At 44.1% G+C, this 24,958-nt stretch overlaps 1 protein-coding gene across 1 annotated transcript in view; it reads left to right on the top strand.

Moving 5' to 3' along the window:
* Positions 1-24,764, top strand: part of SYTL4 (synaptotagmin like 4) — a 50,910-nt gene extending 26,146 nt beyond the window's left edge. Inside the window, exons 3-17 of the mRNA XM_072123201.1 lie at positions 147-362; positions 1,464-1,579; positions 1,890-1,998; positions 3,392-3,508; positions 13,684-13,810; positions 14,689-14,779; positions 14,864-14,967; positions 15,241-15,327; positions 18,343-18,521; positions 19,389-19,491; positions 19,574-19,735; positions 19,899-19,995; positions 20,972-21,071; positions 21,628-21,836; positions 23,765-24,764. Coding sequence (XP_071979302.1) covers positions 147-362; positions 1,464-1,579; positions 1,890-1,998; positions 3,392-3,508; positions 13,684-13,810; positions 14,689-14,779; positions 14,864-14,967; positions 15,241-15,327; positions 18,343-18,521; positions 19,389-19,491; positions 19,574-19,735; positions 19,899-19,995; positions 20,972-21,071; positions 21,628-21,836; positions 23,765-23,904 — 1,957 coding nt within the window. The 3' untranslated portion in view covers positions 23,905-24,764. The remainder of the gene's footprint in view (positions 1-146; positions 363-1,463; positions 1,580-1,889; positions 1,999-3,391; positions 3,509-13,683; positions 13,811-14,688; positions 14,780-14,863; positions 14,968-15,240; positions 15,328-18,342; positions 18,522-19,388; positions 19,492-19,573; positions 19,736-19,898; positions 19,996-20,971; positions 21,072-21,627; positions 21,837-23,764) is intronic.
* The last annotated feature ends 194 nt before the right edge of the window (positions 24,765-24,958 follow it).

Below are 24,958 nucleotides of genomic sequence, written 5' to 3'. Positions count from 1 at the left end.
GTATGCCCTCCGCTGTACATCCTGTAACATGTCTCTGTCCTGACAGAAAGTGTCAGCTGTTTAAAATTGTCAGCTCTCCAAAATGTTTAAAAATTGCACATTATTTTTGTGTATCTGCCATTCTTGACCTGATTTTTGTTCTATAGGAGACTTAAGAACGAGCTTCTGGATATAAGAAGAAAAGGTGCAAAAAGGGGCAGCCAGCGCTACAGTGACCGAACCTGCGCCCGATGCCAACAGAACGTGGGCCGTTTACTCCCGAAAATGAACACTTGTCGGAGCTGCAACCATCTGGTGTGCAAAGATTGCCGGATGGAGACATCAACTGGAGGATGGAAGTGTAATGTCTGCATAAAAGAGGCGTAAGTTGTAGGTACAGCCTGGTGGTGGTTTCTTTTTTTCACTATTCTGCAAATGTTGGACATTCTTGGCCTTAGACAACCTCTACCCAGTGTCACAATGGCCCAGCAGAGGGTAGTCCCAGGCGGAGCATCCATGGCTACAAGTCTCCACACGCCTACACGGTGGCCTTCATTGCCAGTCTCAGTAAGGAGAACTCTTACTTCCCGAAACCTAGTCACAAGCATCTCACAGACAAACCAGTTCCCTACACTGTACTGAAGAGAAGCAAACCGATCGAAACAGTGCTGGATACAGTTGGGAATCTGTTCTTTCTGGAATAGATATACTGGTTTGGCTTTAGTCCCACATCAAATCATTAGGCTTCCTGAAGGTCATGCTTAATGTCGAGGGAGCTGCTTTACAAGGTAGCTAGAGAGGCGTGAATTTCCTTATCCTGGAAAACTCTGCATATTTTCCCAAGCTGTAACCTACTGATGGGCCAAAGGTACATCACAAGACAACGCAATTTGGAGGCCAATAGACTTTGATCTAGGGTGGTCTCCGCCAATCATTTTATGTGGCAGGCCCAAGAGACCCCAGTCCAACACCTGTAGGGGATTCAACTGCACTCTGCACACTCTAAATGTATGCCTGAATCGTCAAATCAATGGTTTACCTGTCTACCAGGTTCTTCAGAGTGAGATAACTCTTTCTGAATCCACAATGCCCGAGTGGTGAACTCAGAATTCCTTAAAATGATTATGAAAATGAGTTTTCTAAACTGGACCACCCATTTGGCAATACAAAATGGAATTCTGCAACAAACTCTACGACTAACCACTGCTAGAGGGTTCTCTTCTCCGAGCAGACCAACCTTCAGGCATGTTAGAAGGCAATGGATTGCACGGAGGAAATCGATAAGAAAGGTTGTTTGAAACTAAACTGAAGCCTCGAATTTAGTGTTTACGCCTTTTTTCCTTGCATGTAAAATCTGTGGATAACACGAGATGTTTACTGTGTTTCTCTTGTGGTAGACTTTGGTAGACTTTGCCACAGCCCTGACATCCATCTGTGGTCCTTAGGGTTAGAACAAGTATGTATAACCTTCTCATTCGTTGCAGGGAGCTGAAGAAATCAACAGGAGATTGGTTTTATGATCAGAGGGTCAATCGTTTCGCCAACAGACTTGGCAGTGATTTAGTGAGGATATCGCTACGTCGTAAACCTCCAGCTCCAGGTACAAGTCTATATCATTCTGTTCCACATGAAATGTTCTGAAGGCAAAATTTCATAAACCAAAATTATATATATAGAGAACGAGCTCTTTGTCCTTCTGGTTGATCTTCCACCCGTTGAGAACCAGGATAAATTAATACAGGGTAATCCTGATGGGATGGGGACAATTGGTGGCACTTTTGGCTTCTAGTAAATCACTGTTTCGACCTACAAGATTTGAGTTGTAACCGTGTTGGTAGACTGCTAAGAAATGTCAATTATTTTGGGCCTTTCATTAACATTTAATTTATCAATAATCATTATGTTGACAGGGAATAAACGGGAGACAACGGCACAGACATTGCTGGAATATTCACAGATAAACGAGCAGAAGGCGAGGAAAGGACAAAAGAGTCCACAGGAGAGACCAAAGGCAACCGGGTAAGTAGAATGTGGAAAAACAGGTATTGGAGGAGATTTTTGAGATGACAGGATGAGTTACAGGATGACCCTGCTGGGGTTTTACTACATCACCACAAGATATCTCTTGTCACGTATGTCACTGATGTGTTGACTCCTTACAAAGCGAAGGCCTGCACTCCGGCCTGCTGCCATTCCACTGAGCCCCCTCACTGCATCCGTGGTTGGCATGCCGGGGCGTAACTTGCGGTCGCAACCGGGCCCAGAGCCTTAGGGGTCACTTTTCTGTATAAGACTAGTACTATTGGCCATACAATACAGTCAGGGGCCTGGCAAAGACTTTGCACTGGGGCCCATCAGCTTCATGTTACACCACTGTTGGCGTGGGTCAACGAGCTGCAGTGGATCCAAATTGGCCTGCATGCCCCATGAAAACTTGGTTCTTCTGGACCTCCGTTGTTGCTTCTCCTCACTATCTGGAATTGAAGAGTGTGATTCCTTTGCAGATAACTGAGAGCTAGCTTCTCATAGATTCTGGTACCAGGAGGAGGAGGGGGTGGTTACCTTTCCATCCATCCCACCTCATTTTTCCCCCTTGGCTCCACTCTCCTTTCTCCCCATGTTCTACAATGTCATTTACCTTAAATCTAATGTCTACATTTCTCCCCCTCATAGTGTAGATGTCTTTGGAGAATTTCTGTGATATCTGGGCTGATTGCTGATGTACACTTGCTTTTGTACATTTGCGTACATAAGTGTTATGTTGACACTACACGGAGTTTAAGTGTGCTAACTTGTAAGTTTGTAGGAAAATCTTTGAATAAACTTTAATAGAAAAAAAACAAAAAAAAAATTGAATGTGGAAATCTACTTCTAAGCTTACCACTGCGGGGGCCCTTGACCTTTATCACATCTCCATTACTTCACCATCTTGTACAGGGTCGGCTCCAGGTTTCAGTAGGTCCCCGTTTGACAGAGCCTCAGTGGGCCCCTTTGCAGTGAACACATGTGGCAGAATTAAAAATTCAGAAACTACAAGTGTCCTGTTCCCTAAAATATTCCCAAGTTTATACCAGCCCCTTCATGGGTATTTTATATGAAGCCCCCCTCACACCATATGAATTAATTGAATACAGCCCCTCTCATGGAATCCTTATGTGGGCCCCCCTAGCAACTCTGGGCCCGGTTATGCCCAGTGCTGGCATGGGCCTGATCTTGTACAGAAGCTTCAGAATTATGGGGAGACTATGGGAAAGAAAGAATTGAATTGTTCACTAGGAATCGGCAACTTCCCAGTCTCCCACTTAACCTTGTAACCCTCTGAGTGTCTTGTTGGGGTGTCCAGTTATCCGGTACCTTGTGCACCCCTCCTTCGCTGTCCCCCTGCTTTAAGGATTTTTTTATTGTATCGCAGTGGAGTGACCGGATCTCCAGACCTAAGGGACCAGAGAAGCGACACAGAATCCACAGAGCAGATGAGCATCAGCAGTTACAAGATGGACTCCAAGAGAAGCACTCCCACCTTGTCCAGGTACCGATGTCTTGTGTTATACCTGGAGTGTGCAGAACCATATTCTGGGGGAAAAGCACAAGTATAGAACATTTACATAAAAAAATTCACCCCAATCAGAGGTTTGATAATAGTTATGGAGAGACACCTACCACAGGTGGGACAGTCGTCATACAACCAACAGGAATCGGAGCTACTTACCATTCTTACTTTGTGAATGTTTAAGTGTCATTTTATTTTTCCTGTAATATGAGTTAATGGGTTATTGAATCATTTAGCAGTTCAGTGTAAAGCATGGGGGTGGACAGAGAGGGCGCTGCAGTGTAAAGCATGGGGGTGGACAGAGAGGGCGCTGCAGTGTAAAGCATGGGCAGGGCCGGATTATAGGCGGGGCTCCCGGGGCGCTAGCCCCGGGGCCCCCACCATCTTGCCCCCCCAGGGGGCCTCCACCAGCTGATTATATGTCTGCCGACACAGACAGTGAGTAACGGGTACCGTAGACTTGGTTGACTTAGCGGGCAGCCACAGGTGCTGGCCGGCGGCACATCACTGCCACTGTTTTGCACATGACTGGAAGCGCTACGATCGCAGCACAGCTGTCACTCATGTGACAGTTAACTTCCTGAGCCGACAGCGCCGATGCTTCCTGTCAGCTCAGGAAGTTAACTGTCACATGAGTGACAGCTGTGCTGCGATCGTAGCGCTTCCAGTCATGTGCAAAACAGTGGAAGTGATGTGCCGCCGGCCCGCACCTGTAGCTGCCCGCTCCAGTACTAGAACAGTCTGCTGGGAGCGACTGGCTGCAGAGCACAGAGTACTGGCTGCAGAGCATCGCTCCCTCCTAGCAGGGGAGGAGTAGCTATTCCTTCCACCGCGCCTGGCCTGTATGTCAGCTACACAGGTCGCGCTAGTGACGTCACTGCGCGACCTGTGTAGCGTGGAGGAGTGTCGGCACTTACTATGTGCTGCGCTCCGATGCGCGGGCCCGGCTGCAGGCTGAATGGCAGAAATCAGGACCCCATGAAGATTTACAGCGTGGAGAAGGCCAGAGGTGACAGCAGCTTTCAAAGAAGCAGGGTAATGAACTAAATAACCTCTGCTGCCCTATTGTTTATGTTATCTTTCTCTGTGAGACTTGAAGTGAATGTGGGGGAGGGGGCACTGCTGGGGCAGGCGAGGGACTCACTATTTACAATTAAAACTACAGTAGATTATTATTAGGAGGACTGGACACTAATTATTCAAATACTAATTATATTGAGCACTTTGTTATTGTGGGATACTACTAGGTTGTCACTAGATCTATTGTTATTAACTCCTTAACGCTGAGGCCCTGCATTATTTTTTTTTTTTTATTCCATTTTTCACTCCCCAACTTAAAAATCTATAACTTTTCCATGTACGGAGCTGTGTGATGGCTTGATTTCTGCGTAACAAATTGCACTTCATAGTGACAGTATTTAATATTCCATGCTGTGTACTGGGGAGCGGTAAGAAATTCCAAATGCAGTGAAAATGGTGAAAAAAACACATTTGTCTCAGTACGATCACGGGGATACCAAATTTATTGTAGTTTAATACATTTTAAAAAATTACAACCTTCTGTATAAAAATAAAATTCTCTGTTTCACCATATTTTGGCGCAAATATATTTTTCATACTTTGGTATGTGGAGATGTGTGAAATATTGTGAGATGAGCTGATGTTTTCTTTGGTACCATTTCTGATCAGTTGGGTGCTATTTTGCGTTACTAGGTTGAATGCCGAGAATAACCATTATCATATTTTGATAGATCAGACATTTTGAGATTCGGGGATGCCTAATATGTTTATGATTTTTACAGTTTTTTAATTTTTATATCAGTTCTAGAGGATTTGTGATTTCAATTTTTAGTTGTATTTTTTTTATAACATTTGTTTTACTATTTTTCACACCCCTGGGTTGTCTGATTGATCCTACAATACACTGCAATACTACAGTAAGGCAGCACATGAGCTGAATGTATTATAGTAAATTAAAAGGGGCCATGTAAGTATCATTATTAATTTATTACACACATCCTAGGGCACAGTGTGGTCAGTTGTGGTGAGAGGGGTATATACTATATAATTTAGGAGCACGGTGTTATTCAGGTGACACTATAGTGTAAGTGACTGTAGTGTCTTTAGGATCACAGAGGTAATGCAAGGAGCCGACCACAGCTGAGCATGAATTGTTCATCGACAAGTGTTGGCCTGGAGAATCTTTATGCACTTCTATACCTGATGCAGCAGATCATCACCTGTGAGTTGCTAAATGTCACTTTCTTCTTCACACAAGGTAGCAGCATAAGTCCTGTGGAAGGAAAGATGTTAGGCCTGCGGCAGCATTCCTGCATGTAATATGGTGACACGAGGTGCAGCAGCCATGTGGATAAATTACACAGGTCTAATGCACCACATAGGTCCATATTTTACATTGGTCTGCTGCAGCCTGACCTCCTATGTTTTCTTGGAAAGGACTGTTGCCACTCCCTCTATGTGAAGCGCTCAGGTGTAACATTGTCGTATTCTAGTACACAGGGCAGAACTTTGTAATGTACAGGGCTACAGGTTGCAGCAGTCCTTTGTGTAATGCCATATATTACACACCACTCCTGCAGTGGGGGTGCAGATATTTGTGTTATGCATATTGTATTCCTATAGTAGTTATATTCTTGTACATAGGGGGCAGTATTATAGTAGTTATATTCTTGTACATAGGGGGAAGTATTATAGTAGTTATATTCTTGTACATAGGAGCAGTATTATAGTAGTTATATTCTTGTACATAGGGGGCAGTATTATAGTAGTTATATTCCTGTACATAGGGGCAGTATTACAGTAGTTATATTCTTGTACATAGAGGGCAGTATTATAGTAGTTATATACTTGTACATAGGGGGCAGTATTATAGTAGTTATATTCTTGTATATAGGGGGCAGTATTATAGTAGTTATATTCCTGTACATAGGGGCAGTATTATAGTAGTTATATTCTTGTACATAGGAGCAGTATTATAGTAGTTATATTCTTGTACATAGGGGGCAGTATTATAGTAGTTATATTCCTGTACATAGGGGGCAGTATTACAGTAGTTATATTCTTGTACATAGAGGGCAGTATTATAGTAGTTATATACTTGTACATAGGGGGCAGTATTATAGTAGTTATATTCTTGTATATAGGGGGCAGTATTATAGTAGTTATATTCCTGTACATAGGGGCAGTATTATAGTAGTTATATTCTTGTACATAGGAGCAGTATTATAGTAGTTATATACTTGTACATAGGGGGCAGTATTATAGTAGTTATATCCTTGTACATAGGGGGCAGTATTATAGTAGTTATATTCTTGTACATAGGGGGCAGTATTATAGTAGTTATATTCCTGTACATAGGGGCAGTATTATAGTAGTTATATTCTTGTACATAGGGGCAGTATTATAGTAGTTATATTCTTGTACATAGGGGACCGTATTATAGTAGTTATATTGCTGTACATAGGGGCAGTGTTATAGTAGTTATATTCCTGTACATAGGGGGCAGTATTATAGTAGTTATATTCTTGTACATAGGGGGCAGTATTATAGTAGTTATATTCCTGTACATAGGGGGCAGTATTATAGTAGTTATATTCCTGTACATAGGGGGCAGTATTATAGTAGTTATATTCCTGTACATAGGGGGCAGTATTATAGTAGTTATATTCCTGTACATAGGGGGTAGTATTATAGTAGTTATATTCCTGTTGGACCCCTTTCACATGAACGTTATGGGGATGTGTATCCGGCCGTACAGACCAAATATCCGTCCTCATAGACGCCTGTGGCGTCCGGCAATGGTATGGTGAACACAACGTATGTCACTGTACCGTACTGTCCACAGGAAAAAGAGCTTGCTCTCTTATTTTCCTGCAAGTACGGGGAAAAAACATTCTAAGAAGCCTTAAACTGTGTCTGCGAGTTGCATTTTTGGATGCGTTTGTAAACGAATCCCAGAAATGCACATCTATGTCTAATAAAAATTAAAATGATTGTCTAATTCGGGGGCCTCCACCAGATTTTGCCCAGGGGCCCCCACCAACCTTAATCCGGCCCTGAGCATGGGGGTGGACAGAGAGGGTGCTGCAGTGTAAAGCATGAGGGTGGACAGAGAGGGCGCTGCAGTGTAAAGCATGGGGGTGGACAGAGAGGGCGCTGCAGTGTAAAGCATGGGGGAGGACAGAGAGGGCGCTGCAGTGTAAAGCATGGGGGTGGACAGAGAGGGCGCTGCAGTGTAAAGCATGGGGGAGGACAGAGAGGACGCTGCAGTGTAAAGCATGAGGGTGGACAGAGAGGGCGCTGCAGTGTAAAGATTGGGGGTGGACAGAGAGGGCGCTGCAGTGTAAAGCATGGGGGTGGACAGAGAGGGCGCTGCAGTGTAAAGCATGGGGGTGGACAGAGAGGGCGCTGCAGTGTAAAGCATGGGGGTGGACAGAGAGGGCGCTGCAGTGTAAAGCATGGGGGTGGACAGAGAGGGCGCTGCAGTGTAAAGCATGGGGGTGGACAGAGAGGGCGCTGCAGTGTAAAGCATGGGGGTGGACAGAGAGGGCGCTGCAGTGTAAAGCATGGGGGTGGACAGAGAGGGCGCTGCAGTGTAAAGCATGGGGGTGGACAGAGAGGGCGCTGCAGTGTAAAGCATGGGGGTGGACAGAGAGGGCGCTGCAGTGTAAAGCATGGGGGTGGACAGAGAGGGCGCTGCAGTGTAAAGCATGGGGGTGGACAGAGAGGGCGCTGCAGTGTAAAGCATGGGGGTGGACAGAGAGGGCGCTGCAGTGTAAAGCATGGGGGTGGACAGAGAGGGCGCTGCAGTGTAAAGCATGGGGGTGGACAGAGAGGGCGCTGCAGTGTAAAGCATGGGGGTGGACAGAGAGGGCGCTGCAGTGTAAAGCATGGGGGTGGACAGAGAGGGCGCTGCAGTGTAAAGCATGGGGGTGGACAGAGAGGGCGCTGCAGTGTAAAGCATGGGGGTGGACAGAGAGGGCGCTGCAGTGTAAAGCATGGGGGTGGACAGAGAGGGCGCTGCAGTGTAAAGCATGGGGGTGGACAGAGAGGGCGCTGCAGTGTAAAGCATGGGGGAGGACAGAGAGGGCGCTGCAGTGTAAAGCATGGGGGAGGACAGAGAGGGCGCTGCAGTGTAAAGCATGGGGGAGGACAGAGAGGGCGCTGCAGTGTAAAGCATGGGGGTGGACAGAGAGGGCGCTGCAGTGTAAAGCATGGGGGTGGACAGAGAGGGCGCTGCAGTGTAAAGCATGGGGGAGGACAGAGAGGGCGCTGCAGTGTAAAGCATGGGGGAGGACAGAGAGGGCGCTGCAGTGTAAAGCATGGGGGAGGACAGAGAGGACGCTGCAGTGTAAAGATTGGGGGTGGACAGAGAGGGCGCTGCAGTGTAAAGATTGGAGGTGGACATAGAGGGCGCCTTTTTCATGTTTCAGGCTCCCATAAGACAATGTAGCCTCACTGGAGTGGCCTGTGCCCAGCTGGAGGCGCTATTGAGAGACACAAACGCTCCAGTCGTGGGATCAGCGGACTCTCATTTTGGTTTCTCGTTGCTGTCGGAATATTCCGTAGACTTCTGAATTCTAAAACCAGACAAGATTCTCCGGATAATCTTGTGTGTCACTGAACAAATAGTGTCCTTCTTGTCTAGACAAATGCAGATTTGAGATTATTTACACAAGGGGCAGTAACATTGTAGCCGCACCACTCGCTACCGGGGATCACATGGAAGATGGGGCAACACTGGCACCGGCCACACAACTACTGTATTCATGGCACATGTTGGTCAAGTGTTTTTGATAGTTCGATGGATTTGATAAGGCCGGGGGGGGGGGGGGGGGAAGAGGGGGGGGGGGGTAGGTATTCATTATTTTTATTCAGACATAACTGATTAGATAGACCCCCCTTTCCCTTTGAAAGGAAACCGTATTGGGATAACTTCAGAGTGGAGCATTAAAACATATACATTTTATATCCATTTATCATGTATGATGATTTAAGTTAACTCCTTGGCACAGGACAGGTTGTTCTTTGAAATTTTGCAACTTTTTGGCAACTTTTTATTAGTCCAACCGGGGCCCTGGTTTCTGACCTGACACACTAAAGAATGTAGGATGTGCACCATTATATACCGTATTTTTCGGACTATAAGGCGCACCGGATTATAAGACGCACCATCAATTAATGCCTACTAAAATGTCTAGGTTCATATATTATGCGCACCTGATTATAAGGCGCACCTGATTATAAGGATGAATGACCAGCAGGTGGCAGACCTGTGCACAGTACAAGGCAGCTGTTGTCTGTAAGTACGGTTCATATATAAGGCGCACTGGACTATAAGGCGCACCTTTGATTTCTGAGAAAATCAAATGATTTTTTTGTGCGCCTTATAGTCCGAAACATACGGTATATATTATTCAGCACATCGTATAGTATAATAAGTATATAACAGGGCACATCTACCACAGTATACAGCATGAATTGGCAGTGCAGGTAAGAAATGTCAGGGGAGAGGACAGCAGAACTACAGGACCAGGGATCTCTCATACCTGTCATGTACTTCCCCCATGTGGTCAGCAGCTTCTGGGACAGATCTGTGTAAGTGTATAAATGTATATACATCAGTGAATAAATTTGTATATATCAATGTATAAATGTGTTTGTGAGTGGGTAGGGGAGGCCCCATCCAGAAGTCTGCTGTGGGGCCCTACCGCACCTTGTTACGCCCCTGTTCTCCCACGTTTGAATGAAGTTAGGTGAAGACTTTCCGTAAGCAGACATTTCTATATTGTGGACATCAGTTTCCTAGGTGGTGTCTTTGCTGCAAATGTCTTCTCCTACCAGGACAATTCTCTGAGGCGGCCGCTCTCTGTGGTATGGCCAAGGCATGAGGGGATCCATTCTTCTAGTTGTGAGAAGGCAGGGAATGCTCCAGGACGAGCCCAGGACTTTAGTGTTCATAGTTTTTGTTGGTTGGACTATGAGAAGAAGGGGAGGTCTCCTAACTTTGTGAGAGGCGCTACTACACTACTGAGCGGTTTTCCCGCCGATTCCCTCTCTGCTCCTGTCGCCTCCATAGCAGCAACGGTATACCTCAATTTATCTATAATATATATCTATATTTTTGGCTAAATAAATTTGCAAAGACAAACTCGGCGTGACTGGATTCCATATCATATAGAATATATAAACCATACGCTGATAGGAGTTTTGTTGGGCTGAGGAAACCATGTGATCTTAGGTGGAAGGATTCAGAAGTCTCCAAACATTGCGTAGTGATGCATCTGAGATGGTCATGTTTATTCGTTTCAGGGTTTTAGAATTAAGAACTAGTTTGGGAGAGTTGATTAGAGGTTCTAGCGCTGCTTCAGGGACATAACTACAGGGGTAGGAGCCATAGCGGCTACTATGGGGCGTGCGGTGTAAGGGGGCCCCAGCAATCGACCTGACACACAAATGAATGGAGGATGTGCACCAATATATACATATCTTGCTGCCCCCTTGTATAGCATAATATGTATATAACACTGCACATCTTGTACAGTACACAGCTGAGTCGGGAAAGAATAAGTGTCAGTGGATTGGACGGCAAGACTAGGAATTTCTCATCTCTAGCTTTCTGTTGTGTACTTCCCCTATGTGGTCTGCAGCTACAGAGATAGATATGTACCCTCAACCTAACCCTGACTCTGCGATAAGAAGGCTGCCTAGCTAAGGATTGAAGAGGGCCCCATCTAGGAGTCTGCTATGGGGCCCTCTTCTAGTTACGCCCCTGGGCTGTCTTAAGGTTTCTTCCTAGTATACAGATTCCTTATTTGAAGGAGCAAAGCTGGAGAATGGTGGAGGAGGACCATGGTGTCTGGTTCTCATTTGGGGCGTATAGACCAGTTATGGTAACAGTGTTGTGGGCTATCTTCCCTTTATAGAATAAATACCTACCTTCTCAGTCTATTAAATAAGAGGTTAATATAAAGGAAAAGTCTTTGGGGGAGAAGGGGGGGGGGTGTCCAAATAGGAAGTGGGTTTCCTGTAAAATAGCAATATCAACTTTTTCTTTCCTTAGTGCATGGAATATCCTGGATATCTTGGGTGGGGATTTCATCCCATTGATATTCCAGGAAGTAACCTTGACACCTGCCATTTTCTAATGGGGTAGTCATTAGGATGTGGGGGGGTGGGGGTCAGATTGAGGTCTTATTATGTTCAGGTTAAGATTGTAGATTATAAACTCTGGAGTGGTGTGTGCACTGCAAGCTGTTAGTGTGAGGAACCGTATTGCGAATTTAACAGTCCCTGTGAATTCTGGGATGGCCGCAGGGAGTATCGTCTCTGGAACCCATTTGATGCGAAGATTGTTTCTCCTTCTCTCTTGACTCTCTACATAGAACAACATATTGTTTAGGTGAGATTGGCAACTGTAAAGAGCGCTGGCTGTCACATCCCCAAAAGTAACCAAAGAGGATTGCGTTTCTTGTCGTTCAACCCCAGGGGCCTAGCTTTCTCACATTGTGCTTTATATCCGATAGCTCTTATAAAACTGGCCTAATAGCTTTTCGATAATCTTCTGCATGGACTGCTGAGTCTTACAAGAGGTTGGGTTAATCTTGTTTCGCTCCTAGTTCCTCCTAAAATATGGAATGTTTCCATGGCGAAATGGAGATTTCTTCTCCCAGATTTTTTTCCATATCTGCCTGTGAGTTTTATTGTTGTCATATTTTCCTCCCTTCACCATTGTTCGCATACAATTTTAGTGCATCTTATAAAAAGTTTATTAACCCCAGGAAGTTTCCATGACTTCTGCTTTCATTATAGTTCCTAGTAAGAGTCCAAGATAGAAGAAGATATATGGCACAGTGGCCGCTCCACTCCTCCAGAGCTACGGAGCCTCAGCTATAGCAGATGGGGATGTATCTGGTGATAGAGGAGAGGGTGGGGATGATGGAGACAGGCCCTCAGACCCAATAACAATGTATCAGAGGGCTACTGTCTATTGGAAAGGGGTGGGTGTAGGTATCGGTGAGGAAGTACTGGAGACCCCCAGGTGGATGGCTTATACTGTATAATGACCTGAGTATTTCTCCAACCTCTGTACAGGGTTGGGGAGGCCTGGAGGTAGCAGGCCATAGGGGATGATGGCTCTGTGTAAATGCAGGAGGTGCCAGATGGCTGTAATCAATTCCTTCTTCTGGTAGGGCTCCCGCCTGGTGTTCTGGTGGTGTTCCAGGTCCGGAGTCACCAGGGCCTGCAGCTGGATGATACGGAGGAGGTATATCCGTAACGCTGGGCCAGAAATCAAGGTCCCAGCTTCAGCATGTGCTAGGCCTCTGGATCGTAGGGATTTGGGCCTTTTCTGATAGGTAGGGGCACCAGTGGCCAACTTTTTGGTTTTGTGGGCTCAGTAGCCTTGAGACTAATGGGGATTACTAGCAATCTCCACGAGAGAAGCGGAGCTTCAGCAGATACCTCCTGCTTGTTCCGTCGCCCCCTTTGTAGCATTTTTTGGCAGCATGCACACGAACATATTCCCGCACGGCGTGAACCCACCCCTCTCCATAGAGATCCACGGCGCATGCGTCGTAACACGGAGAAAGATAGGACATGTACAGAGCGGTACGGTGCTGCATGTGCAGCCATTCCCATCCCCTTTGTGTGCATGCAGCCTTTACTGCAGTTTTTCTCCAAAATCTGCCTTTAAGAAACTGAGAATAGATAACAGGACAGTTTGGGGTTATGTATCACTGGACTCCTTGGGATGTTCTATGTCGGTCTTTGGAGTTCTGCTGTCGTCACATTCATTCCTGTGGCTTTGGCCTTTTAATAAATGTTCTGATGCTCTTGGATGTCTTGGATTTTTTTTCTCAATAAGTTGAAAAAGTCATAAAAGGTCCCACCACATCCATCATCAGGGACTGGAGTGACTATGGGACCCATGGATGTGGCGCTGCGCAGTGCTGGACTCGCAGTAGTCCTATTGTTTACAGCAGAGTGAATAGTGAAGTGTTGGAAATAGTCTTGTGAAACCTTTTAGCAGTAAAAAGATGTAAAAAATTCTTTGCAACTTTTTTGAGCCTTTTTTTTATTTTTATGCCAAGAAATCCCAACAAAACCAATGACTTTGACTTTTTGTGTTAAAGGAGAAATTCTGCAGAAAAGATGAGCACTTCCCAGGATGGAAGAAAAATCCATGGACCGAGTGGGGCTAAGGTGGACACCCTGACTGTACCTGTGCGCTCCAGGGACCATCACTCAGACTCAGAAGGGGTAGGTACATATGTTTATTAGGTGCTTGGAAAACAATGTGAAGAAATCCTGATGTATTATTCTATGGAAACCTGTCTGTTATATTATCATTTTGTAATAAAGTTCCGAATTATGTAATAAACGTAGCTGAGGTTTATTTGAATTAGAGTCTCATAGTCTGCAGGGTATGGAGTAAGACGTGTAAAATGTTGTGGTGCACAGAAATGGCTGAGGATGCTCATCTAGGGCAATATCTAGCTAAGACATCGGTTTGTGCCAAATACTGATGAATATTATCATGACTATCTTGACCCAATGGAGCCTGTGCCAAACCCTAAACCCAGGACTAAATACTTGAGCAAGTGCCGGGGGCCAAGAGCTGCACATAAAGCTGTACATAAGGAATCCATGGGGTTGAGGGGGGCTGTATCTAATTAATCCATAGGGTGTGAGGGGGGCTTTATATAAAACAACCATGAGAGAGCGGTATATATCTATGAGGGAGCTGTTTGGATTGATAAACTATGGTATTAATAGGAAACAGGAGACTGTTTTCGTTTCTGAATTTTTAATGTTGCCATGTGAGTTTACTGCTAAGGGGCCCACTGAGGCTCTGTCACCCAGGGGCCTACTGTAACCTGGAGCCGACCCTGCCTAAAACTCACCAATTTCATGGGATTGCTCTGACAAGCAAAAGTTGGACTTAACTATTACTAAACAGAGGGGTCCCTATTCCTTCCAGTCAGACACCAGTGGAGAGAGGGATGGGAACCATGAAACCGAGAACATTTCTTTATATATTTTTTTAGGTTGTATTGTAATATGGAAGCTCCAGGACTATCTCCATCCTCTTTGCTTTAGGGTGTAATACACCTCTTTCATATTATCTTTTCCTCTAGGAACCACGTTTAGGTCATCGTAGTGGTGGCTCGGCAGATGAGAGTGAGGCTATATTTAAGAAGAATCCCCGCAGACTCCTAAAACCATCAGGTAGAGAAATAAATGCTTTCCCTACTGTAGTAACCACGAATACAGAATTGTCATAAAACTCTCATCATGTTGTGGTGTTTTTAGACTACAGTAAATCTGTGATAGACTTGCGTCCAGAGGAAAAGCCACAAGAAACGCACACGATGGGTGATCGGAGTAAGTCGGTTCCGGGACTCAATGCTGAGATGGTAAGTATTGTCTGGGCCCACCATATAATGGGGCCACATAAGGGAACAGAACCTTATGAAGGGACCCACCATGCAAATGATTGTATAGACTTCCCGGTGGTTTATTATAGAGGTCCTGAAGGACTTTTGTACCCGTTGCTATGTTGTGTCCACGTGGCTGTGACTGATCCATAAATAGGCACTTCTGTTCTTGGTTTATTTTATTCATTGTTAAATTATTAGATTTGCTTTAACTTGGATAATTTGACAGATAATCCAATATTTTGTACCCAGGATGAGGAAGATGAAGATATTGACAACCTGGTGGAGATTCATCGGATGACCACAGCCAGAAGCAGCTTGCGCAGTGGAACTTCCACGGTAAATCTGTATTACACACTAATGGGGGGGTCAACATGTGGCCTCTATAAAGGCTCAAATGGAGCAGATTTACAGCAAAAAAAATGCTGCTGTTTGAACCAGCCATCAGCCACCACCTTACATACAAAGGCCAAGGTCGGGGAGACTATAGAGAAGCCTGCAGCTTGGTATCTGCTGATTGCCGTATAAAAGACGGGAGGAGGACATGGGATGGATTAGTAAAGAGAGTTACAGTTTCATGTTGAAGTTCCTTTATACTGCCCCCATCAGACAAACCATCAGCAGATTTTGTTTCCACTATGATCTTTATGCTGATGACACCCAGCTATATACTTCTGCACGTAACATCACCCCTGCCTTAATTCAGAACACTAGTGACTGTCTCTGCTGTCTCTTACATCATGTCCTCTCTCTTCTTGAAATGTAATCTTTCTAAGAGTGAGTTTTTTGTCTTTCCACCATCCACTAACCGACCCAACCCTGAGTTCTCCATCTCGATCTGCGGGATCACTATAGCACTAAGGCAGGAGGCCCACTGTTTTGGGATTGTGCTGGACTCCAATCTCTTCTTTGGACTGTATATTCAATCTCTTGCTCGTTCTTGCTGTGTGCATCTCAGAAACATCTTCAGAATCCGACCATTTCATACAATTGAAACTTTCTAAAATACTAATTGTTGTTCTTATTCAATCTCGACTAGACTACTGTAACTCCCTACTACAGGCAGTCCCCGGGTTACATACAAGATAGGGTCTGGAGGTTTGTTCTTAAGTTGAATTTGTATGTAAGTCGAAACTGTATATTTTATAATGGAAGTTCTAGGCAATTTTTTTTCTTTTGCCCCAGTGACAATTGGAGTTTCAAAATTTTTGGTTTAATTGGACCAAGAATTATCAATAAAGCTTCATTACAGACATCTTACAGCTGATCATTGCTGCCAGGGAATATAGTAAAGCATCCAGAGAGGTCACCAGAGGTCACAGTGGGCAGAGGGGTCCGTCTGTAACTATGGGTTGTCTGTAAGTCGGGTGTCCTTAAGTAGGGGACCGCCTGTAATGGGTTTTCCATTTGCTAAACCGTCTCCTATCCAATGTATTCTTTCCGACCAAACGCTTCACGGACGCCTCCAATTTGGACCAATCACTGCACTGGCTGCCTGTCCCTTTCCTAATAAAGTTTAAATTATCACCCTTATCAACAAATGCTGCACCTCCCTACCTCTCCTCTCTCATCTCAGTCTATCGCCCTTCTCGTGCTCTTCATGCCCTTCCCCGGACTATCGAACTAATACCCAACCTCCAAAGTTATAAACGTTCTATTAAAACCCATCTCTTTAGACAAATGTCAACTCTCTTTCCTATCCCATCCTATGTCCTCCTCCCATCTGTTATCCTTATCCGACAAACAATACAAGCTCCAGGCTTCTTTGCAGTCACATTTTCATGTAAGAGACTGTAAGCTCTTGTGTCACCCCCTCATCCTCATAGACTCTAAGCTCTTGTGTCCTCCCTCATTTTCATAGACTGTAAGCTCTTGTGTCCCCCTTCATCCTAATAGACTGTAAGCTCTTGTGTCACCCCCTCATCCTCATAGACTGTAAGCTCTTGTGTCACCCCCTCATCCTCATACACTGTTAGACCTTGTGTCCCCCTTCATCCTTATAGACTGTAAGCTCTTGTGTCCCCCCTCATCCTCATAGACTGTAATATCTAGTGTCCCTCCTCATCCTCATAGACTGTAAGCTCTTGTGACCTCCCCGCATCCTATTTACAAAAAAGGCCGTTAGGCCTCACTGAGACTCATTTGTCTTTAAAACTTCACCTTTATTTATATATATTTAAAAAATGGTTGTAACTTTCAACCACTAGAGTAGAATATTTTCACTAGGACAAATGTCGGATTTGTGTTAAAATTATGCAGACCGTCGTGGAAACATAATTGTGTGGTATACGCTGAAACTATGAAGACTGACTATAAGAGAACATAGGATCTTGATATATATATCAACGGCCACTAGATGTCAGTATAGTGCTGTTTAAACTGACGTTATTCAGCAGATTGGATGGTATTGCTACAATGTTGCAGCTCTCAATTTGAATATTTAATACTAATGGTATTGCTACCAATGGTATTGCTACAATGTTGTAGCTCTCAAATACATTATTGAGATATTGTGGCTGTGATAGCTCTGAATTTTTAGTATAACTGTCTTGAGTGCCCAGTACACTAGTTGGAAGAAAGCCGACACTTGTGTCATTTGCAGTTATTAATCACTGCCAGTCAACTGGTTACACTCTAACACTGTGTACTGAAGATCCTATGTATCTAGTGCTCTTTTCTGTAGTATCGTTATACCTGTATTAGTCTAGCCCTAGTATTCATTCAAGCAATTTGTACCACACACACACTTTGTCTGCTCTCTAAAAACTAATCACACTAACGCCCCCCCGACATGTTTCGCCACATTCGTGGCGTCCTCAGGGGTGCCGGGGCTAAAGTGTGTCCTCACCGCATCCTCATAGACTGTAAGCTCTTGTGTCCTCCCCTCATCCTCATAGACTGTTAGCCCTTGTGTCACGCCCTCATCCTCATAGACTGTAAGCTCTTGTGATCAGCGCCCTCTCTCCTATTGTTCCATATGACGGTTATTACTCTGTAATGTAGCATTGTATTTGTATATGCCCCCTATGATGTGTAATGTGCTATGGAATATGATGGCGCTATCGTTAGAAATAACGATTATTATTATCAGATCTCGGAGCGCTGGACACTTTGTCCTGTTGTGGAATGTCTTTCATTTTGACCTGTTGAGCCAGACATGGGGACTGTTCACACTTACAGTTTTTGAGTGTTTTCAGTCTGGGTAAAATACGGGGTCAAAGTTCACTCTGATAGTGAGAGGTTTAGGATATTTTTGGATTGTGCACAAGAAATACAGTATCTGGGAGCAGATAGATGTTCCATAGGAGAGAATATTTTTGTTGACCTTTTGGTTTTTTTGTCTTCTTCTATCAGAGCACGCTTGGGAGTATGATGAGTATTTACAGTGAGGCTGGAGATTTTGGAAATGTGATTGTAACGGGGGAAATCATGTTCTCTATGAAATATGATGGCAAAACGCAGATCCTCAGTGTTGTTGTGAAGGAGTGTCGGAACTTGGCCTATGCGGATGACGTGAAGCACAGATCCAACCCGTGAGTAAGGACTACATGAAGGTGGCTATACTCCATCCAGTGGCGTAACTCGGAGAGACAGGGCCCCCCTAGCAGGCTACTGCATGGGGCCCCCCTTCCCACTTAAGAAATATACATATTAGTATACTCACACATGCGAGTTACTATCACATATAAATACACACATGTGCATATACACATACAAAGCCATGTGCAACATACTTGCATACAGTGTATACAGACACCATATACACATCACAGTATATGTTATATACATATTATGCTGGACATGTGCAGTACAATATAGATATAATGGTGCACATCCTCCATTCTTTATTGTGTCAGGTCAGATAATGGGGCCCCCTGACACTGCGGGCCCCATAGCGGCTGCTATGGCTGCTACCACTGTAGTTACGCCCCTGACTCCATCCACAGATCCCCCTCTCCATACACATGGGTGCTCCTTGAAGACCTCTAGAAGGGGCTACAATAAAGTACAAACATCCTCTGTGTGGTACATAAGGCCCCTATACATAGTCCAGACAAATCTGCCATAGTCAACCAACTTTTCTCTTCCATTTTTGAGATCTTTAAAGAGCATCTACCACCAGGATGAAGTATTGTATGCAAATGAGCCTGAGTGGCTCCAGGCTCCATAAGTGTTAATTTGCATACAGTCTTTCATCCTGTTGGTAGATGTCCTTTAAATCTCAGTATTCCCAAATAATTCCCAGACTTGCCCTGATTTGTGGACACACTAATATGTAGTTCTCATCATATCTACTCAGCTCTTGCCCCAAACATTGGAGTCTTTATTTTGGTTCTTAAAAAAATACTGTTTTTTTTTCCAACAACCTCCTCCGTTTTCTCATCACTTCTATATAATAGATATGTAAAGTCCTATCTACTGCCAGAAAAATCCCGACAGGGGAAACGCAAGACTACGATAAAGCGGAACACTGTCAATCCATTGTACGGGGAAACCCTACAGGTAGGTGAATGTGTCATGTAGGTGGATAGATGCTGGTCGCGGGATTTCGACAGACCCTTTGATTGGTTGTCATTATTCCTAGTATATCGTGCCGGAGTCCACTCTTCACACCAGAACCCTACAACTTTCTGTGTGGCATCACGATCGCTTTGGAAGGAACACGTTTCTCGGGGAGGTCAACGTGCCACTGAACTCCTGGAACTTTGACGTTGTGATGGACGAGTGTCTTCCTCTTCATGGGAAGGTAATTCCAATGTTTTTTTGGGGGGTCTTTGGGTATACCGGCAAACTATTTAAGAACTTATTCACAAGTTGAGGTTTCATGGCTTTGTGTTATTGGTGATCTAGGAAAGCCCTGGTTGTTACATGATGTGTACCCTGTCCAACCCCCTCTAATTATCTTTCAGGGCACAGCAGAGGCAAGCACTTACAAAGGAGAGTTGGTTGTGTCACTGAAGTACATCCCACCATCCAAGTCCACGGCTGGAAGCGAGAGGAGAAAAAGTAAGTTTTTATGAGATCTCTGCTTCATATCATTAAAGGAAATCTATCTAAATTTTGTTTTTATGCATTGTGAACTACACATACCTTGAGAATGCTGTAGCGACACTGATGCAGAAACATATCTTGTTTAATCTTTGAGCTGAGTGGTTTTGCTGAAAAAAAGCATCCATAAAATTCAGGACCTTGGGAAAGCTGGATGCAGACTGGCTGCTGTACATAAAAGAGCTGCCTGAACTGTCCAGACAGGACTAATCAACCTGAGCTGGATGACTGACTGGATACACAGCAGCTGGCGGAGGGTGCAGCAATTGATTACTTCTGCCTGTCAGTGCCAACACAGTGATGACTTACCGTATTTTTCGGAAATCAAAGGTGCGCCTTATAGTCCAGTGCGCCTTATATATGAACCGTACTTACACACAACAGCTGCCTTGAACTTTGCACAGGTCTCCCACCTGCTGGTCATTCATCCTTATAATCAGGTGTGCCTTATAATCCAGTGCGCCTTATATATGAACCTAGACGTTTTAGCAGGCATTTATTGATGGTGCGCCTTATAATCAGGTGCCTTATAATTTGGTGCGCCTTATAGTCCGAAAAATACTGTGCTGGGCAGGACAAGGCTGGAGCAGTGCATAATTAGGGTGAGGGGATAAGCAGCGGGCCAGCCACAGGAGCGCCAGAGACTCATTATCATAATGTTAGAATAGTTTTTTTCAGAAAAACCACTCATTTCAAGGATTAAACAAGATATGTTTCTTCATCAGTGTAGCTACAGCATTCTCAAGGTATGTTTGCTTCATAATGCATCAAATCAAATGGTAGGTTTTCTTTAGAGAAATAACGGAGATAGGATCTCGATCCTAAATCTGATGGTAATCACATGAATAATGGAGAGGCAATGGAGATTTATTTTTTGTGCCAAACTTTTCCTTTGCCTTTATACATTTATTTTGATCTCCGTTTCCTTTTCCAGCCAAGACAGATGAAACGGGTGAACTTCAGGTTTGGATTAAAGAGGCTAAGAACCTGACTGCGGTAAAACCAGGCGGGACATCCGATAGCTTCGTCAAGGGGTGAGAAACTGTGGAGTCCTAACATTTAGACATTTTGTCCTATAGGCTAAAGTTTTTCTCCATAAAGAAAATCAAATTGTGTAAATAAAAAAAAACCTTTTAGTTTAAGGGGTTGTACAGCCACTGAGGTCCAAAAAGTTAAGTTTTCCCCTTTCCACAGGAGTCCAAGTGGCGGGACCCCCACATATCACAAGGTCAGCGATCTCTATTCATCTCTATGGCACTGATGAGGGTAAACGAGCGCTGTTCTTGGTTGTCCGATATGCGACTCCATTTATTTGGGGTACAATGGGCCCTGTTCTTGTGATACCTGGGGATCCCACCCCCGATCAGGGGACTTCCACTGACCAGCAGCCCTGTCCTCTGGATAGGGCATAACTAGTGACTGGACAACCCCTTTAATGAATGGGTCTATGTTTTACCAAAAGTTTATAGCTTTCCTTAATGAAGGACGTACAAAGGGTAAAGACTTACCTAAAAACTTTCTGCCTAAGTAATACTGTCCATTGTTGTGTTTGGATCCATTGGGACTTGGTGTGTTTTTCTCTCTCCTTAGTTATCTGTTGCCAATCAAAAGCAGAAATACCAAGCGTAAAACACCGGTGATGAAGAAGAGTCTGAACCCTCACTACAACCACACATTTGTATACAATGGGATCAAGCCGGAGGACCTGCAGAATACATGTCTGGAACTGACCGTCTGGGATCGGGAGCCGCTCTCCAGCAATGATTTTCTGGGAGGAGTAAGATTGGGTCCGGGGACAGGTGAGGTCATTTTGTTAAGGGTTGCCACAACCATAGTTTTGGTCTCCTTTGACTTCATTTAGAATTGTAATCCTGGTTTAGATGAAATCTTATACTGTTAAAGGTGTCTACCATTTGTTTTTATGCATTGTGAACCAAACATACCCTGAGAATGCTGTAGCGACACTGATGCAGAAACATATCTTGTTTAATCCCTGTACTGGGTGGTTTTACTAAAAAAAAACAATCCTAAAATTATGATAATGAGGTTCTGTAGCTCTGGTTTGTATAGTGCTTCTCCTCTTACCGTAATTATGCACTGCTTCAGCCTTGTCCTGCCCGGCATAAGCAGAGAATACATTATCACTATGTTGTCCCTGACAGGCAGAAGTAATCAATCGCTGCACCATCCCCCAGCTGCTGTGTATGAGTCATCCAGCTCTGGTTGATTAGACCTGTCAGGGCAGTTCAGGAAGCTTCATGTAATGTGTTTATGAACGGCAGCCTGCGTGCAACCCAGCTTTCCCAAGGTCCTGAATTTTATAATTATTTTTTCAGCATAACTACTCAGTCCAAACAAATGGTAGATTTCCTTTAAGGTTGCGGTGAACTGGGCAACTGCTTTTTTTAGTTAAACCTGACCTGTCTTCAACTTTTACACCACTAACCTATGAAATATTATTTCATATAAGTAAATAATTTACCTCCATAGTAATCATTAAGAGTTGTGTTGAGATGAGTCATTTTTTGCCTGAAAGGAGTCTCTTTTAGTCGGTGGTCCGGGGGAATATAAACAAAATAATGGGGACAGAGTCACTTTGTGATGGGACTATCGGTCATATTTTCATAAACCTGCATGAGAAGTGAAGTTCCAGTTTAACAAAGTGTTTGTTAAAAGTTACTTTTAAAAATGCATATCAAGAGCCGGGAATATTGTGGATCAACTTTCTAACTGGTACACTGTTAAATCAATTTAGCGCATATGTGGCGGCACTAAAATGACGATCCCATAAGCGGCGTGCAGCATGGTAGTGCCAGCGTGCACTCGTTACATTGATTTAAACGCCAGTGGCATTCAAAGAGTTAACGCCAGGAATTTGTGCCAGCACCAAGAATTCCCTACAAAAGGATATATGGCCAATAGCTTCATGTGCCGATTATGGGTCATCCCAGCCAGATGCCAAATACATATCTGGGATTGCGGCAGAAGTGGGCAAATGTGCTCCTTGGTCTTAATGTTTTTAGGTGGTTTGCATCATTTACTGTATAACCTTCTACGCTTGTGCTGGAATGGCTCTTCCTGGTCTTCCATGATGAACATTGAAAACTTCTTCCAGCTGTGACTTATAGCTGCAGAATTTATTAGCAGATGCCTTCAACTCCATGCAGCACATCTCCACACTGCGCCCCTAAAAATACCTGTCACTTATACTAGGTCACCTGGATTAGAAGGATGTCCTAAAATATATATATTTATATTTATATGCAGCAGCTATTCACTAATATTTAGCAAAGCAGCCCTTCTTATTAGTAAATACAGAGTTCAATAGCCCCATTCTAATTCAGCCGAGCAACACCTCCCCCCTTATATTATTGTCCATCAGTCCCCCTTATAATATTACTAACCATCAGCCCCCCTTATAATATTACTGAGCAGTGGCTTCCCCTTATAATATTACTAACCATCAGCCACCTCCTTTATAATATTGCTGACCAGCAGGCCCTCATTATGATATTACAGACCAGCTGCTGGCTGGGAGCCAGGTGATGTGTAATAACATTTTATAAAGTAGTGAAAGTATTCAGAATGATGACAAAGGCCTTTTTAAAAGAGCAGAGCTTATTAGAACCTGACAACAGCTTAAAATGACATTCCTGGTGACCGCTTCACTTTTAATGTCTTGTCTTATTCAAGAAACTGTAATCCTGATTTTGATTTTCCTATATAGGTGTATACAATGGACAACCTGTAGATTGGATGGACTCTACAGGAGAAGAGCTCAGTCTATGGACTAAGATGAGACAGTATCCTGGATCCTGGGCAGAGGGATCCATACAGCTCCGACCATCAATGGCCAAGTCAAAGTGATCCCAACATATTGGAAAGGGACTGGCTTGGCCCGTTCTCCTCGGTTCTATAGGACTCTGAATAACACTGGAACAATTAGATTTTATGCAGCCAACAATAATTGTAGATGTTGCTGATTATTTATTGAATTGTGGTTATTGATTTTTAACTTAAATTGGTGGAAAAGTTGTTCAATGGTTTATATGTGGACGTGTAGAGCGTCTCCCTGGAGCTGCTGTCTAGACACATTAGACACTACGTTTAAAAGACTTTAATCTTAAAAAAAAAAAAAGTTGGTCAATCTTTGTGGGACAAAGGCGGCCCAGTGATCAGCTGATGGCTGCCGGTCTCTACTATGTGCGTGTGACTGTTACACATCATAGTGGGAGCTGCTATGTGAGCACCAGACCCCATGAGACTTCTGATATGATGGAGCATATGACCTTTGACATAAGGGGTAGCTCTAAGTGGACTTGAATCCTTGTGTTGACCCCGTACTATAAATCTGGTGCATAGACTGCCTGTACACCAACTATTGGTTGACTTTGCCAAAATTGTGTTGCCCCTTCTATCTAACCCTTTGTTGATCCAGTAGTAAGAATTTACCTAAAAATCATTTGCACCAGAAATTTGAGGTGCATTAGGTGTGAATCCATCCGGCTGTGTGAGCTTTGCCCGGAGAACGACTCTACACCTATCATTACGGTATTGGAGAAAGTCATCGTGGACTTTCTATACACAAAGTCCAAGTCTGATCACATCTTTCCCTGTGTGATGTACAGTCTGGGGGTAGAAATAATAAATGTATCTTCTGAAATATTATGGATTGTGCAAGTTTTTTTTTTAAGCCTTTTATAATAATTCTACTTGTCGCGGTTTGATCGCTTTCCTCGCGTACAGGCGGTCCCCTACTTAAGGACACCCGACTTACAGACAACCCATAGTTACAGACGGACCCCTCTGCCCACTGTGACCTCTGGTGAAGCTCTTTGGATGCTTTACTATAGTCCCAGACTGCAATGATCAGCTGTAAGATGTCTGTAATGAAGCTTTATTGATAATTCTTGGTCCAATT

Source organism: Engystomops pustulosus, chromosome 9, assembly GCF_040894005.1.
Source record: "Engystomops pustulosus chromosome 9, aEngPut4.maternal, whole genome shotgun sequence".
NCBI classification, from domain to species: domain Eukaryota; kingdom Metazoa; phylum Chordata; class Amphibia; order Anura; family Leptodactylidae; genus Engystomops; species Engystomops pustulosus.
This window is presented reverse-complemented; position numbering and strand designations above follow the sequence as displayed.